This window comes from Nycticebus coucang, chromosome 21 (genome assembly GCF_027406575.1).
Source record: "Nycticebus coucang isolate mNycCou1 chromosome 21, mNycCou1.pri, whole genome shotgun sequence".
Taxonomy (NCBI): domain Eukaryota; kingdom Metazoa; phylum Chordata; class Mammalia; order Primates; family Lorisidae; genus Nycticebus; species Nycticebus coucang.
The window spans coordinates 35,029,163-35,043,914 of NC_069800.1; the positions used below are offsets into that span (position 1 = coordinate 35,029,163).

Sequence of the window (14,752 nt, forward strand, 5' to 3'; positions counted from 1 at the left end):
TAAGTTTCTTACAAAAATCTTGAAAACAACTTACGCTAGAACCATGTTGTAATCTGAGTGGTTGAACATATAACCTCCAACAACCCACATTATATTTCCATTGACCACAGCTTTATGAGATGCTCTGGGAAGTTTTAAGTTAGAATATTCCTCTCGAGTCCAAAATGACTGGTTAGCTGGCACTGGAATTGAACATCCAGGTCCTAATAAAACACAATAAATTAGCTTCAAAAAACTGCAGTTTAAAAGCTATTATACATTTCTAGCTTTAATCATCTAAATGTAACAAATATTTAAAGAATAGTCTTTTCTGTAGCATCTAAATATCAGACAGATCCTTTTAATTAGCGCTTTTAAATTTACTCAAAGTTTTGACCAAGTGTAATCCCTAAAAAAACTCAAAATCACATACTTTTTAATGATGACTTGACCATATCCAGGTTAGGTTTTCTTTTGTTATGAAATACTTGCTTCACCAGCTCTCAGGAGAAAGACTAAACAAATTATTAATTCAAACAAAAACTTCAGGGCTAAAATGTACAGTTGTCCCTTAGTATCCACAGGGGATTGGGTTCCAGGACCCCCACATATACTCAAGTACCTAATATAAAATGATATAGCATTTGCATAAAACCTATGCGTATTTGCATAAAACCTTTGCACATTGTCCCATATACTTTAAATTATCTAGAAAATATTTATAAGCCTAATGTGATGTAAATGCTATATAAATAGTTATTGTACTACATTGTTTTTTATTTGTATTATTATTTCATTGTATCTTCCCCCAAATATTTTTGAGGCACCATTGGTTAACTGTGGAACCTGCAGATGCACAACCCATAGACACAGAGGGCCAACTGTAATGATTAGATCTGGGAGAAATAATACAAACTATTCATCTTCTGGTAAACCAAGAAACTTAAACAGATGCAAGAGACAGACTCCATTCTTCGGAGGTCTGGAGTTTGCACAACATGTGTACAATGGTAGATACTCAAATACTTCAATTATTAACTCCTCAATGTTGGCCAAAACTCCCCCCACCCCCAAATAAGAATTTAAACAAGCAAATTTCTTCCAAAATGGAAAGGAAGGGCAAAGTATATAAAGAAATCCACTAAATCAATAACAGCTACTATCGCCTACCCTTTGAGTTCCCTAAAGTTTCTTTAATAATCCATTCTATAGATAATACCATTAGCTGACTGTATTGAGATTTAGATTTAATGTATAACCGACCCCAAATTTCTGTTAACTTAGACAACACTTGTGAGGAAATGCCATTATTGTCAGCTCTTTTCCACCTCCCATATTGGTTCTCTGTTATGTCCTCTTGCGTCTAAGACCAAGTTCTCCAACTTTTATGAATGAATTGCAAAGAATGTCCTACCCCTTCACAGTTTTAAAAAGACCACAACCATGTGTGAATTTGAAAGATTTATAAGCAGCTGTGAGGAAATGCCATTTCCGTCCACTTCTTACAAGATTTGTAAGAAGAAAGATTTGTAAAAGCTTAAATGTTACCTGATAGTTGATTAACATAAATTTCATAGATGCTAAGGATACAGTCAATCCTTCATTAAATTGGGAATATTCTGTAAAAATGGAAAGAAAACGAAAAGTGAAAGAAGCTCCTACCCTGCCATTCTGAGAAACAGGAGCATCCTCTGACATCACTTGAATTGCAAATGCCTCGATAAGGAAAACCACAGTTACTTGTACAGTAAGGAACATCACATGCTTCACCACTCCAGTTTTCAGTACATTCGCACTCAACAGTGTTGCTGGTATTACTGATCTTGCATTCTCCTCGGCCTGAGCAATTATTCGGACACATGTCAAAACTATAAAAACAGTGTGGAAAATTAAGTTAACAGAAAGCAACACTTCAATTAACTTAGCAGAACTTCTTCCAAACAAGGTTTAAGAATCTGTTCTCAATTCATTCACAAAAATAAGTGCAATATATCACTCAGCCCAAATGGGGCCACTCGACACGGCACAGCTAGGATACAAATAATGAAACGAATCAACCCTGCTGACTTCTCATAAAAGGATAAGAATAAATAACTCAAAAGTCAAAGAAATTATAAGGAGGGATGAGATGTAGGCAATATTGTCCAGGCTTAGTTTCTCCAGGGTGACATGACAATCCCCTATTCTTCTTGGTAGCCTACTAATTATAAGCATTACAAAACTGCCAAATTCATGCTTGCAAGTTTGGGCAAGAAAAGAATAAAACTAACTGTCAACAATATATTACCACCCTTGCGGTATTTATCCCTTTGTATAGGCTCTGAAAATTTGAAGAATTTAAGATTATATCCCAGGTTGGTATATTTAAAATTTCATAGTAACTATCTATTCATTTTAGACAGACAAAGAAGGGCCAATTTAGCTTAAGAATTTAACTATAATATGTCTCATATAACATAACTTAAGGTAACTATATTGACAACACTTTGGAACAACACAGTTCAGATTTTAAAAAGGGGTAATAAACGGTCTATCAAGGTACTTTGAGAGATAGATTCCTTCTTCTACTGAGTATGTGGCAACTACTAATATTTGTTGAATTATACCTGGCAAAAAACCCCAATGTTTTTATTCATTAGCAGGTAAAATGTCCCTGTCTTTTTGGAGAAGCTCAACAGCAGTAATACCCAGGTGGAATCTGTGTACCCCCACTTAGTTGACAATTTACTTAATAATTTCCCATCAGTCTCTTCAATTATAAAATGAAGAGAAATACAGTGCCCACAACTCACTGAGTTTTTAGAACTTTTAATAAGAAAATCCATGCAAACTGCCTAGCACAATGCCTAGAACATTTTTATTGCTAAAACACAATACATATTTCAATAAAATCACAAATACTAGACTCAAATATCTTACTTGTAAGTAATATTAAATCCAGTCAAATTATAAGCAGCATCACTAAAAAAATGCAGCAGGGCATAACCTGATGTGGCAACCACCTCAGGGACAGTCTCGTTGCCATCTCTCTCAGGAACGATGAGGCCACTGAAACAAAAACACAATTCTTACAGAGGGAAGCACAGACACATCCAACTGTGGTAGACACAATTAAAAACTGAAATTCATCCTTATGATTTTAAAACCCACATCAAGGTAGAAGGGCAAATCCCTGTTATCAATACAGAGTGGTAGGCGTTCCGGACCTTGTTAGTTCCAGACTCTCCGAGAAACAGATCTGAATCTTTTGTTAGGCTCCCTTTATTTTGGGTTATATTTCTAATGAGATTTGAAATCAATAGCCCTATTCATTTTTTTTTAACTCTTCAGAGTATTCCTTTGAAAAACTGAGTAAACCTCAACAATCACATAAAGCAATAAATTTTATGAGTTGACAAATACCAAATATATACTACTGCACTACATGAAATATTTATACTAGATATAAAATATTTATTTATATAAAAATATAAATAAAGAAGCTAAATAAACACCTAGAACCCCAACACCATTAGCATTCTGATGCATTTTCTTGGCTTCATTGTTATCATGTACATTTTATATTCTATTTTACAAATAATATACCATAAGCATTTCCTATACCACTAAAAGCCCTCTAGGCTCTCCCTAAGACCCCTCTCTGAGTCCAGCACATAACAGATCCTAAATAAGCATTTGCTGGGTGCCTAGATAAGGAAAAGAATTACTGTAAAGAAATTCTAATAAGGAAATTCCTAATTAGGAAAAGAATTACTGAGTCAAGGGGTCTAAAATGATGGCTTTAAGACTCGTGATCCATAATACCAACTTGTTTTCTGGTAGAGAGATGCTGACTAGAAATCCTATCAATACAGGATAAAAGGGTCCATTCCACCTCACATGACAATAATAATCCTATTTTCATTTTGCTAATTTAAAAAGTGATTCTTTTTAAACTGTGTTTTTTAATTCTTTTATTCTCCTACAGTTAATCTTTTTTCTTACGTTTACTTGCCATTTGCATTTCTTTGTATGTTCATGACTTTTGCCCCATTATGGATTCGCCACCACCATGTTCAATAAAAGCCTAGGTCCTTTCCAGGCCCTCCTGCAATTCGACACACACACACACACACACACACACACACCTCTACCCATTGAAGAAAACATCTCCCACTGCTCTCTTCCTTTCACTTAGTCAGCCCAGCCCCCATAGTTTCCTGGAGCACACGCCAAGGCCTATGACAATCTTTTTTTTTTTTTTTTTTTTTTTAAGACAGTCTCACTCTGTCACCCTTGGTAGAGTGCTGTGACATCACAGCTCACAGCAACCTCCAGCTCTTGGGCTTAGGCGATTCTCTTGCCTCAGCCTCCCGAATAGCTGGGACTACAGGCGCCTGCCACAATGCCTGGCTATTTTGTTGTTGTTGTTGTTGCAGTTTGGCCGGGGCCAGGTTCGAACCTGCCACCCTTGGTATATGGGGCGGCGCCCTACTCCCTGAGCCACAGGCACCACCCAGCCTATGACAATCTTAGATGCCCATTTGCTATGACCTAGCAATTCTACTTCTTTGTAGAAGAAATACTTGCTCATGTACACAATAACAAATATATAAGAACTCAAACTGCAGCACTATTCAGATGCCAATAGGTTGAAAACCACCTAAATGCTCATCCACCAGGAGCTGGCTGAATGAGCCACCACATATTACACAGGTCTACAAGACTAATACAGGTAAGGAGCTTCTCAGGCATTCTGATTAGGGGGTGCGGCAACCTGCAAAACAAAGGACCCAGTGTTTGTGTATATTTACATGTCCTTAGGGAAGTGCATATAAAAATGACTAGATGAGTACATAAGCAGGAGGGGATGGGATTTTTATTGAATTTTTACTATGAAGACAGAACTCTAGGACTCCGAAGACTCTGAGTGTACTCCACAGCTTATAAAACAGTTCACACAGTTTCTACTATATACTATGTATTCCACTAACAAATGTTTACTAAGCACTTACTGAGGCACTGCACTGGGTATCAGAAATATAACAGTGAAAAAGACTATGTCCCTGCCCTCATAGAGTTCATGTTAGAAAAATAACAAACAAACCCAGATATAACCCCACACACAGGTGTGTGTATATGTAATAAAGCAGAGGAAAAGAAGAGAAGGGGGTACTTCAGAAAGGGCAGTTGAGGAAGGCCTCCTGGAAGAAGTGACATTTAATCAGAGACCTAAATGAAGGGTTCAGCCATCATCATGCTTTCACCAGTTATATATACCAAATCCCTTCAAATGCAGAAGGTGTAAGTACTGGCATGAGCAGGGCCACCTAGAAACAGGAATATCCAAAGCAATCTGCCCGTAAGATACACTAGCACATTAGAGTACTGAGTGTCTCAGTCACATGTGAGAGGCCCTACATTCTCATTATTCCAGCATGAATTTCAGGAACAAGAAGACATGCGCTCCAATTGTCACTCCATATGCCTGGGCATGTCACTGCTATCTCTAAGGTTTGATTTCCTCAAATGCACAATGAAAGAAATCCTGTCTATACTACAGTAATATTGAGAATCAAACTGCTAAAGCATGTGAGACACTTAAACAACACCTCACACTAGCAGGTGCTCTGTAAGTGATGGCTGTTGATTACATGTTGGGGACATTTAAGTGTGTAAAATGAACGACATTACTGACTACAACTACATCATACTAGAGAAAGTGGGTCAGCTTCCCCACTGTCAGAGGGCCACAGGTGTTCACTTCTTTTCACTTCAAAAATTTTAAATTGTAATAGCTTTGGAGTGTGCTGGTTTCTCTCAATGTGAAAACAAAACAACTGGTTTATGGTAAACATAAACTTCCTTAGAGTAAATGAATACAAACACAGCCTCCCCAGCATACAAAGACGATGGGGAAGTGAGGAAGAGGAAGAGGTGCTGCAGGTGCCCTCTTTAGCTGTTACCCCGAACCGCCTCCCACCTCCCTCCCTGTTGCCCCCAGGCAGATCAATAAATTCAGGCACAAATTAGGCTGCAGCCAGTTGTTCAACTTGAGCAAATCCAGAACTGCCTACCGGCTCCTGTCACTCAAGCAGCTAAGGCGCCAGCCACAAATACCTGAGCTGGCTGGTTCAAATCCAGTCCCGGCCCACCAATCAACAATGATGGCTGCAACCAAAAAATAGCGGGGCGTTGTGGCAGGCACCTGTAGTCCCAGCTACTTGGGAGGCAGACGCAGGAGAATTGCTTGAGCCGAGGAGTTGGAGGTTGCTGTGAGCTGTGATACCATACCACTCTACCGAGGGCGACAGCTTGAGGCTCTGTCTCAAAAAAAAAAAAAAGAACTGCCTACCTTTGGGTTGCTCATAATCTTATGTTTTAAACCCAGACCACTATTTGCAATCATTTTGAAAATCACTAAACTGTCGGGCATGGTGACTCATGCCTATAATCCGAGCACTCTGGGAGGCCAAGGTGGGTGAATTACCTGAACTCAAGAGTTCAAGACCAGCCAAAGCAAGACCCCATCTCTAAAAAATAGCTGGGCTATAGTCTCAGCTACTTGTGAGGCTGAGGCAAGAGAATCACTGAGTCCAAGAGTTTGAGATTACTATGAGCTGTGATGCTACGGCACTTTACTGAGGATGACAAAGTGAGACTCTGTCTCAAAAAAAAAGAAAAGAAAAAAATTCACTAAACAATTTTCTCAATAGACCTGAAATTCAACATCATTGTCAAAGACAAATATGGGCTCCTGGGCTCTCTGAACATACTTGGGTATCACCTAACTTTACCAACTATACTGTGTAAGTTGACTTAGCAACCCTCAGTTTGACATACCTACCTCCTTATAAGACATGGGCAGAGAGATGTCCTTATAAGGACAAGGGCAGAGAGATGTGGAAAGTAAAGCAGATTCCTAAAGTCAGGGCCAAATAACAGCACCAGGCTGGGTCTACACTTAGGACTAGTGTGAAGGAGGGTCAAAGAACAGGAGAGAGGCACCAGCTTGCGAGTAGCTTCTCTAAGTGTGCCTTGGTCTGAAACTGTTCTCAAAGGGATGCTGGACAGGCTGACCCCAGATTTCACAAGAATTCCTATGATCACAGTCTAACAACTGCCTCATCATATATGACTTCCTTTAAAAAAAAAAAAATAAATGCTCTAAAAGGAACAATGTCCTTTTGAATCCTTCTCCGGAGGAAAATTGCTCCCCCTACTCCATCACCAATATCACCTCTGCATTCCCTACCAACTGATTCTGGGAGAGTGCCTGCTCCACAAAAGTGCTCCATAACTGTACCTGTTGAATTCATAGCAAAATCATAACGATATAGAGCTGGAGGGTGGCCCCTGTGGCTCAAGGAGTAGGGCGCCAGTCCCATATGCCAGAGGTGGCGGGTTCAAACCTAGCCCCGGCCAAAAATCCAAAAAAAAAAAAAAAAAAAATAGAGCTGGAAGAGTCTTAAAGAAAAATTAATCCAGTGGTTCTCACACGTGTCTAGTAATGGAACTGTTTATGTTAAACAAATTTTATTCAGAACTTCAATATACAAGAGAAAAATGTGATCCACCAGTTCAGAATCAAACTAAAGTTCATAGTTTGCAGCACACCCAGAGAGACCACAGATTGAACTAACACAGTACACGACCTTCATTTTCTGTTTTAGAGGTCTAGAGGCTTAAATGACCTATTCAAATTAGAGACTAGGGCAGAATGCAGATTAAAAGTCCATGTTTTCTGAATCATATTTGATTCCTCTTTCCTTGATTGTTACCAGCCCTTGCTGAGCTATCCCTGTCATCAAGCTCTCTCACTCGGAACCCTCAGCACATCACCACTGTGTTGATGCCTCTGTCCAAAATTCTCCTGGCCCAACAGCACTCCTTAGCAGTGCTCATATGGGCCAGCAGTTTACAAATTGTTCTGCACATCAGTGTTTTAGGAGTTTTGTATTTCAGGTAAATTTCCATTTGTACATATCTTCTCATCATAATTTTAAAAAATTCACAAACATGCCATAATATTAATATAATCAATGCATTAATTTACACTGTCGGTTAACCAATTTTTCATTTTTAAATGTTCCTAAAATAGCCAGGTGTGGGCGGCGCCTGTGGCTCAAGGAGTAGGGCGCCAGTCCCATATGCCGGAGGTGGCAAGTTCAAACCCAGCCCTGACCAAAAAAACAAAAAAAAATAGCCAGGCATTATGGCAGGCGCCTATAGTCCCAGCCACTCAGGAGGCTGAGGCAAGAAAATCGCTTAAGCCCAAGAGCTGGAGGTTGCTGTGAGCTGTGATGCCATGGTACTCTACTAAGGGCGACAAAGTAAGACTCTGTCTCTGAAAAAAAAAAAAAAAAGAAAGAAAGAAACTTAAGTGTTTCCCTATCTGTACACACATTTTGGCTTCTCTCAAAAGTTGCTGACTGAAACAGTTATAGGCTTCTGCTTGTTTTGCTGTTGCTGTTGATGTGGAATTTACATGTCTGCTCAACAAACACACAGTTCAAGTGAATGACAGGGTTATGTGTAACCTGTTTGGCTCATGTTCCTACACAAGATTCTGACAAGCTGATTCAAAATGTCTGGCACATTACAGGGGCTCTATGAATTCTGATTAACAAACACAGTAAAAGGAGAGTCCTCAGCAAGTACTATCATGATAATGACATAATCGGATGGTTTTCATACTTGTATTAAAGTTTAGGGTGCCTCTTGCTAAAATACAAGTTATGACTCAAATGCTAGCATAAAAATATTCATCCCAACACTTAGCCAATGCCATTTTTTTCTTTTCTTTTTTTTTTTTTTGTAGAGACAGTCTCACTTTATGGCCCTCGGTAGAGTGCCGTGGCCTCACACAGCTCACAGCAACCTCCAACTCCTGGGCTTAAGCGATTCTCTTGCCTCAGCCTCCCGAGTAGCTGGGACCACAGGCGCCCGCCACAACGCCTGGCTATTTTTTGGTTGCAGTTTGGCCGGGGCTGGGCTTGAACCCGCCACCCTCGGTATATGGGGCCGGCGCCCTACCGACTGAGCCACAGGCGCCGCCCCCATTTTTTTCTTTTGAGACAGAGTCTTACTCTGTTGCCCGGGCTAGAGTGTCGTGCCATCAGTCTAACAGCAACCTTGAACTCCTGGGTTCAAGTAAACCCCTGCCTCAGCCTCCTGAGGAGCTAGGACTACAGGTGTCTGCCAAAATACCAGGCTAACTTTTCTATTTTTAGTAGAGATGGGGTCTCGCTCTTGCCTAAGCTAGTCTCAAATTCCTAAGGTCAATCTAGCCTCCTGGAGTGCTAGAAGTATAGCTGGGAACCCAGCCCCAATGCCATTTTTCTCTTTGCCCATGTAAGTAAGTAAACCTTTAAAATCCAGAAAACCACCCTCATTTTCAGTTCAAAGATAGGTCAGAGAGATTTCTAAGCCAAAGGGGATGCAGAAATACACAAGCACCTCACAATCCCTTGCTTTCGGGTCCCGTGGCTCCTTATGTGCTGCTTACTCCCTGTTTTCTCCCCTCACCCACATGGGACATGAGCCAGACTAGCCCCATGTGAGGAACACAAAAATATTTGTTGAACTGATTTGTTTTTAAAATCAAAGAAATAAATGTCTGATGAAAATAAATCTAGGAAGTCAGCTGCAGATGAAAACTGACAACTACGGTTCTTAAGGGGATGTGCATTTAGAAAAACATATAGTCAAGCAGTGCATGGTGACGTTTCAGTCAGCAATGGACTGCACATATGACAGTGGTTCCCTAAGACTATATACTTCTGTGATTTACTGTGCCTCTTCTATGTTTAGATATACAAATACTTACCGCTCTGTTACATCTGCCTATAGTATTCCATACAGTAACATGCTGTACAGGTTTGCAGCCTAGAAGCAATAATCTACATAATACAGCCTAGGTGTGTAGTAGGCTAAGCAAATCTAGGATTGTGTATGTGCACTCTATGATGTTTGCACAATGATGAAATTGCCCAATGATGAGTTTTTCACAATGTTTTCCCATCATAAGTGACTAATGACTATGACTATATGATATACATACACATATATCAAATAAAGGGAAAATAATAGAGACAAGTTTGAATTTCCATGTGATCAAAAACATAACAACACAGCTACTTGCTGTTAATAAAAACTAAAATACCAAACAATCCAGAATTCAGAACACCCTATATGCATATTTGGTGTTAAACAGTTCTTGTTTAACTAGTAAAATAGAATGTACTTATTAAAAAAAAAGAATCACAAGGCCAAAGTGAGAGGACTATTTGAGCCTAAGAATTCAAGATCAACCTGGGAAATACAGCAAGACCCCCTACCCAACCAAAAAAAATTTAGCCAGACCTGGTGGCCCACACCTGTGGTCCTAGCTACTCAGGAGGCTGAGGAAAAATAAGGCTCATTTAAGCCCATGAGTTCAAGGTTACAGTAAGCCATGCTCAGGCCACTATAGCCTAGCCTGGGCAATAGACCAAGATCCTGTCTCAAAGGAAAAAAAAAAAAAAATTAACAACTCACAATATGTAACTGGTATGCTCCTCATTCTCTGCAGGTAACCACTGCTCCTTTTATGTGTATTCTTCCAGAAAGTTTCCCTCACCCATATATATAAACACAAATACAATTATATTTGATTTCAACTCCTAAAGACCTATGCAATAAGGGACACAGAAACAAGACGGATACGATTCCTAATTTAAATTTTTCAAAGCAATATCATTCAATATAATACTCACAAAATATGAAAATGTAAACTTCACCACCATCACAAGGAACAGGTAAACTTAATGGCACTATCCCAATTTTACCTATCAGGAAACTGAAAGGAAAGGTCAACTTTCCTTTTCTCTAACACACCCAGAAACTTACCCAGTAGATACAGAAACCCAGCCTGGACTAGCACACAAGTACTCTTTCCACAAAATAAATGTGTTAAGTGATGATAAAGGTGAATCCAGTAAGAATCCAATTGAGGATATACCTTTAAATTTAGAAATCAAATAATGATGAACTAGTACTTATATGACTGAGCTTACCTAAAGGCAGCAACTAGTGGTGCATAAATTGAGTCCCCATCATAAACATATAAATGGTCCCAACTACATTCTGTAGCAAAATGATTGAAACGAAGTCTCATTATTCTATTTGGCCTGAAAAGAACAAAAAAAGTAATTTTTAATAAAATAATTACCATAACTAGCAAAAAACATTTGCGAATATAAAGAGATTAAAAAAAGAATTTACAGGGAGAGAAGAAATTAATAATATTTAAACAGTATTCTTGATTTGTCAAAGATTTATTTAGCACTTTATTCCTTGATTTGTCAAAGACTTATGTAGCACTCTTCTATGCATAAGAGACCATTAAACATACAAATGGAAATAAAACGGATGTGGTCCGTGACTCTTTGGGCCTTACAGTCCATCCAGAGGCCATTCATTAACAGTCTCTTACCCAATCCATTAGCCCTTCCATTTTTGCACTTCCTTATTCAACTTAAGATTCCAACTCTACATCATTTCACAAACATACTTTCCTAGTCTCTAAACTTGCCTGCCCCTCTGCATTCTCAGGGCACTAGCTGGCAAAAGCCTTGGTCTACAGGAAACCAGTTATCTGCTTTGACTAGGATTGAATCCAGAAATAACAAAAAACTACACTGTACTGGAGAAAGCCCTACCACTGGGCAGACCAGTTCCAGCACTGGTCTCTGCTCACCAACTACAAATGGCACTTTGATTCTGCCCACAGTCCTCCACTAACTCTCTTCCTCACCACAACTGCTACTACCTGTCAATAACGGTTTAAACCATCCAGTCCCACCTCCCTGCTTATGCTCACACCTAGAAAAATTCCCTGAAATTCCCATTTTTCAAAAAAGATAAACCTACCTACTCTCCTTCCATCTCTCAAATACTTAACATCACCTTCTCATCTGGAACTTTCCTACCCATATTTAAATCTGCTTAAGTATCCCATATTTTATAAAACAACAATAAAACAAAAAAGCCTCAAATCCCAACTTTCTCTATCAAAGATCTGCCCTCCCCCTTTTCCCTTTTAATACAATGAAACTCACAGAAGACTTTGCTTTCTCCATTGCCCCATATCCTACTTACTCCTTCAACTCTTTAGCCCAAACACTCTATTCAAAAAGCTCTAAGAATTATCAACACCATTCGTACCCAGCTGATGCCTAACTCCAATCCGCTGCTCCAGCATAGACCTTTCCTCTGCTCCATACTGATTTATCTCTAAGTTAACCACTAAATAAATACATAAACATATTAACTCAGATGGTGATGAGTATTGTGAAGACATGAAAGGAATGCGATATGGTAAGAAAACTGTAAATGAGAGGTGGGCAAGAGGCAAAAGCAAAAGGAGGCCAATTTCAAGGATAATAAAGGAGCCCAGAAAGGAGAGGATGGTGGTTCTTACAGGAATAGAGGTTGTGGTAAAAAGGAGTCCGTAGATACATTTAGGAAATAATATAAAGGAAAAACTGGCAGAATTTACTGACAGACTAAATGTAGGGAATAAAGAAAAAGAGAAAAAGATTTTGCTGAATCTTTTGCTTAGGCTGAGGAGCAGCAACTGCAGAAAGTACATTCAGAAGCAACAGTGGAAAGGACGTCAGATGGGAGTGAATGGGCAGGAAGGGCAAGGGCGGAACTCCTTAGACTAGCAGCAGTTCTCAGAATGCAAGAGGCCCTGGGACCCTTTTAGTGGGGGTCCAAGAGGTCAAAACTATATTCACAGTAATATTAAGACATCAAATCAAAGATATTCTTGCTGTTGGCATTTACCAATAGTACAAGAGTGATGGTGGGTGAAACTGCTGACGTCTTAGAACAAACCAAGGCAGTAGCAGCAAACAGTATTAGTGATCACTGTTACTCTTCACTAACACTCACTCTCAAAATGCAGGAAAAAATGCCAGTTTAATTTAAGGATATCTTTATTAAGCAGTAAAAACTGTTGTTTATTAAATCCTGATCCATGAATAAACATCTTTTTTTGTTTGTTTGTTTTGTTCTGTTTTGTTTTTTTTGTAGAGACAGAGTCTCACTTTATAGCCCTCGGTAGAGTGCCGTGGCCTCACACAGCTCACAGCAACCTCCAACTCCTGGGCTCAAGCGATTCTCTTGCCTCAGCCTCCCGAGCAGCTGGGACTACAGGCACCCGCCACAATGCCCGGCTATAAACATCTTTTTAATATTCTGTGTGACAAAATGGAAAGTAAGCATAAAGCACTTCTGCTTCCTAAAAAAGTACAATTCTCTCAAGGAAAACAACTTCTGAAAATGTTTTAAGTTATGAGCTAAGCTAGGCACCCTTTTTCTCCAAATAGCATTTACCAAGTTTACTTGAAAGAACAACTGAGAAACTGTGCTTACTCAGAGTTGGATATATGGCAGACATTTTACTGGAAACAACGAAAGCAAGCCTGTCACTTCAAAGAAAACAACTGATATTATTTGCTGCCAAAGATAAAATACCAACCATTTTCAAGTAGTAAGTAGAGTGTTAGAAAATTTATATCTGCTACCCAGGCATAACTTCCTAATACTTAGAACTTTTTAATGAGACTGATAAGTGATATTAACCAATGTGATTTTTAAATTTTATATAATGAAATACATTAACCCGTGGAAGATCTGAATAATTCAGTGAACCAATATTTTCCAAATTACCTATATAACATGTTACAAAGTCATGGATGGGTAAACAGTCCGTTCAAAGTACAAGAAAACCAATGGATTCCACACTGCAATTTACTTGTCAAGTTTTGGTATAAAATCAAAGAAGACTATGTACTAAGTACTATACTATTAAAATCTCTTCCCTTCTTCTACTTACTTCGAGTTATAACTAATTCTACTGACATACTTCAACCACAATAACCACAACAAAATGAATGCAGAAGAATGGTAATCCAGGGGCCTTCTATTAAGCCAGACTTTGAAGAGATTTCCACGAACGTAAAACAATGCCACTCTTCTCCCCCCAAATTTTTTTAGTACAGGATTTTCTTTCATAAAAATATAATTTGTGCTAATGCAGAAGGTTTATAACTGTTGTTTTTAATAAATTAATAAATAATATTTCTCAGTTTTAATTTCTAATATGGTAAACACAAGCAGGTACAACCCACATAAACAAAAGTTCTTTGAAATTCTCAAAGTTTAAGAGTGTAAAGAAATCCTAGGACCAAAAAGTTTGAGAAATACTGCTTTAAAGGCCTGCCATGAAGGCAGGGAGAAAAAGGCAATACTTGGAGAGGTACAGTTGGTCCAAAGAATGGTCATTTAGGCAGGAAATAGTTATTCCAATTTTCCTAAGCCACCATAAAAATAGGTAATTAGAAAAATGACACAATATTGTAATTTTCTTTCTTTTTTTTTTTTTTTTTTTTTTTTGTGGTTTTTTGGCCGGGGCTGGGTTTGAACCCGCCACCTCCGGCATACGGGACTGGCGCCCTACTCCTTGAGCCACAGGCACCGCCCAATATTGTAATTTTCTAATGCTTTAAACAACCCATTTAAAATAAATGGTTTTTAAATTATTAAAGTTGAAAACAGCCAGGCACAATGGCTCAAGCCTATAATCCTAGCACTCTGAGAAGCTGAGGCAGGTGGATTGCCTGAGCTCACAAGTTCGAGACCAGACTCAGTAAGAGCGAGACTCCATTTCTGAAAACAGCCAGGCATTGTGGTGGGTAGCTATAGTCCCGGTTACTTGGGAGGCTGAGGCAAGAGGATCATTTGG

The 14,752-nt window shown here is 39.0% G+C and overlaps 1 protein-coding gene across 3 annotated transcripts in view; it reads right to left on the reverse strand.

Moving 5' to 3' along the window:
- The window catches only part of ATRN (attractin), a 184,325-nt gene that overhangs the window by 104,114 nt on the left and 65,459 nt on the right, over positions 1 to 14,752 (reverse strand). For all 3 annotated transcript variants that reach the window (XM_053573893.1, XM_053573894.1, XM_053573895.1), the window contains exons 3-6: positions 11,016 to 11,129; positions 2,899 to 3,027; positions 1,642 to 1,847; positions 35 to 203 (exon numbers count right to left, since the gene is read on the reverse strand). In XM_053573893.1, coding sequence (XP_053429868.1) covers positions 35 to 203; positions 1,642 to 1,847; positions 2,899 to 3,027; positions 11,016 to 11,129 — 618 coding nt within the window. The remainder of the gene's footprint in view (positions 1 to 34; positions 204 to 1,641; positions 1,848 to 2,898; positions 3,028 to 11,015; positions 11,130 to 14,752) is intronic.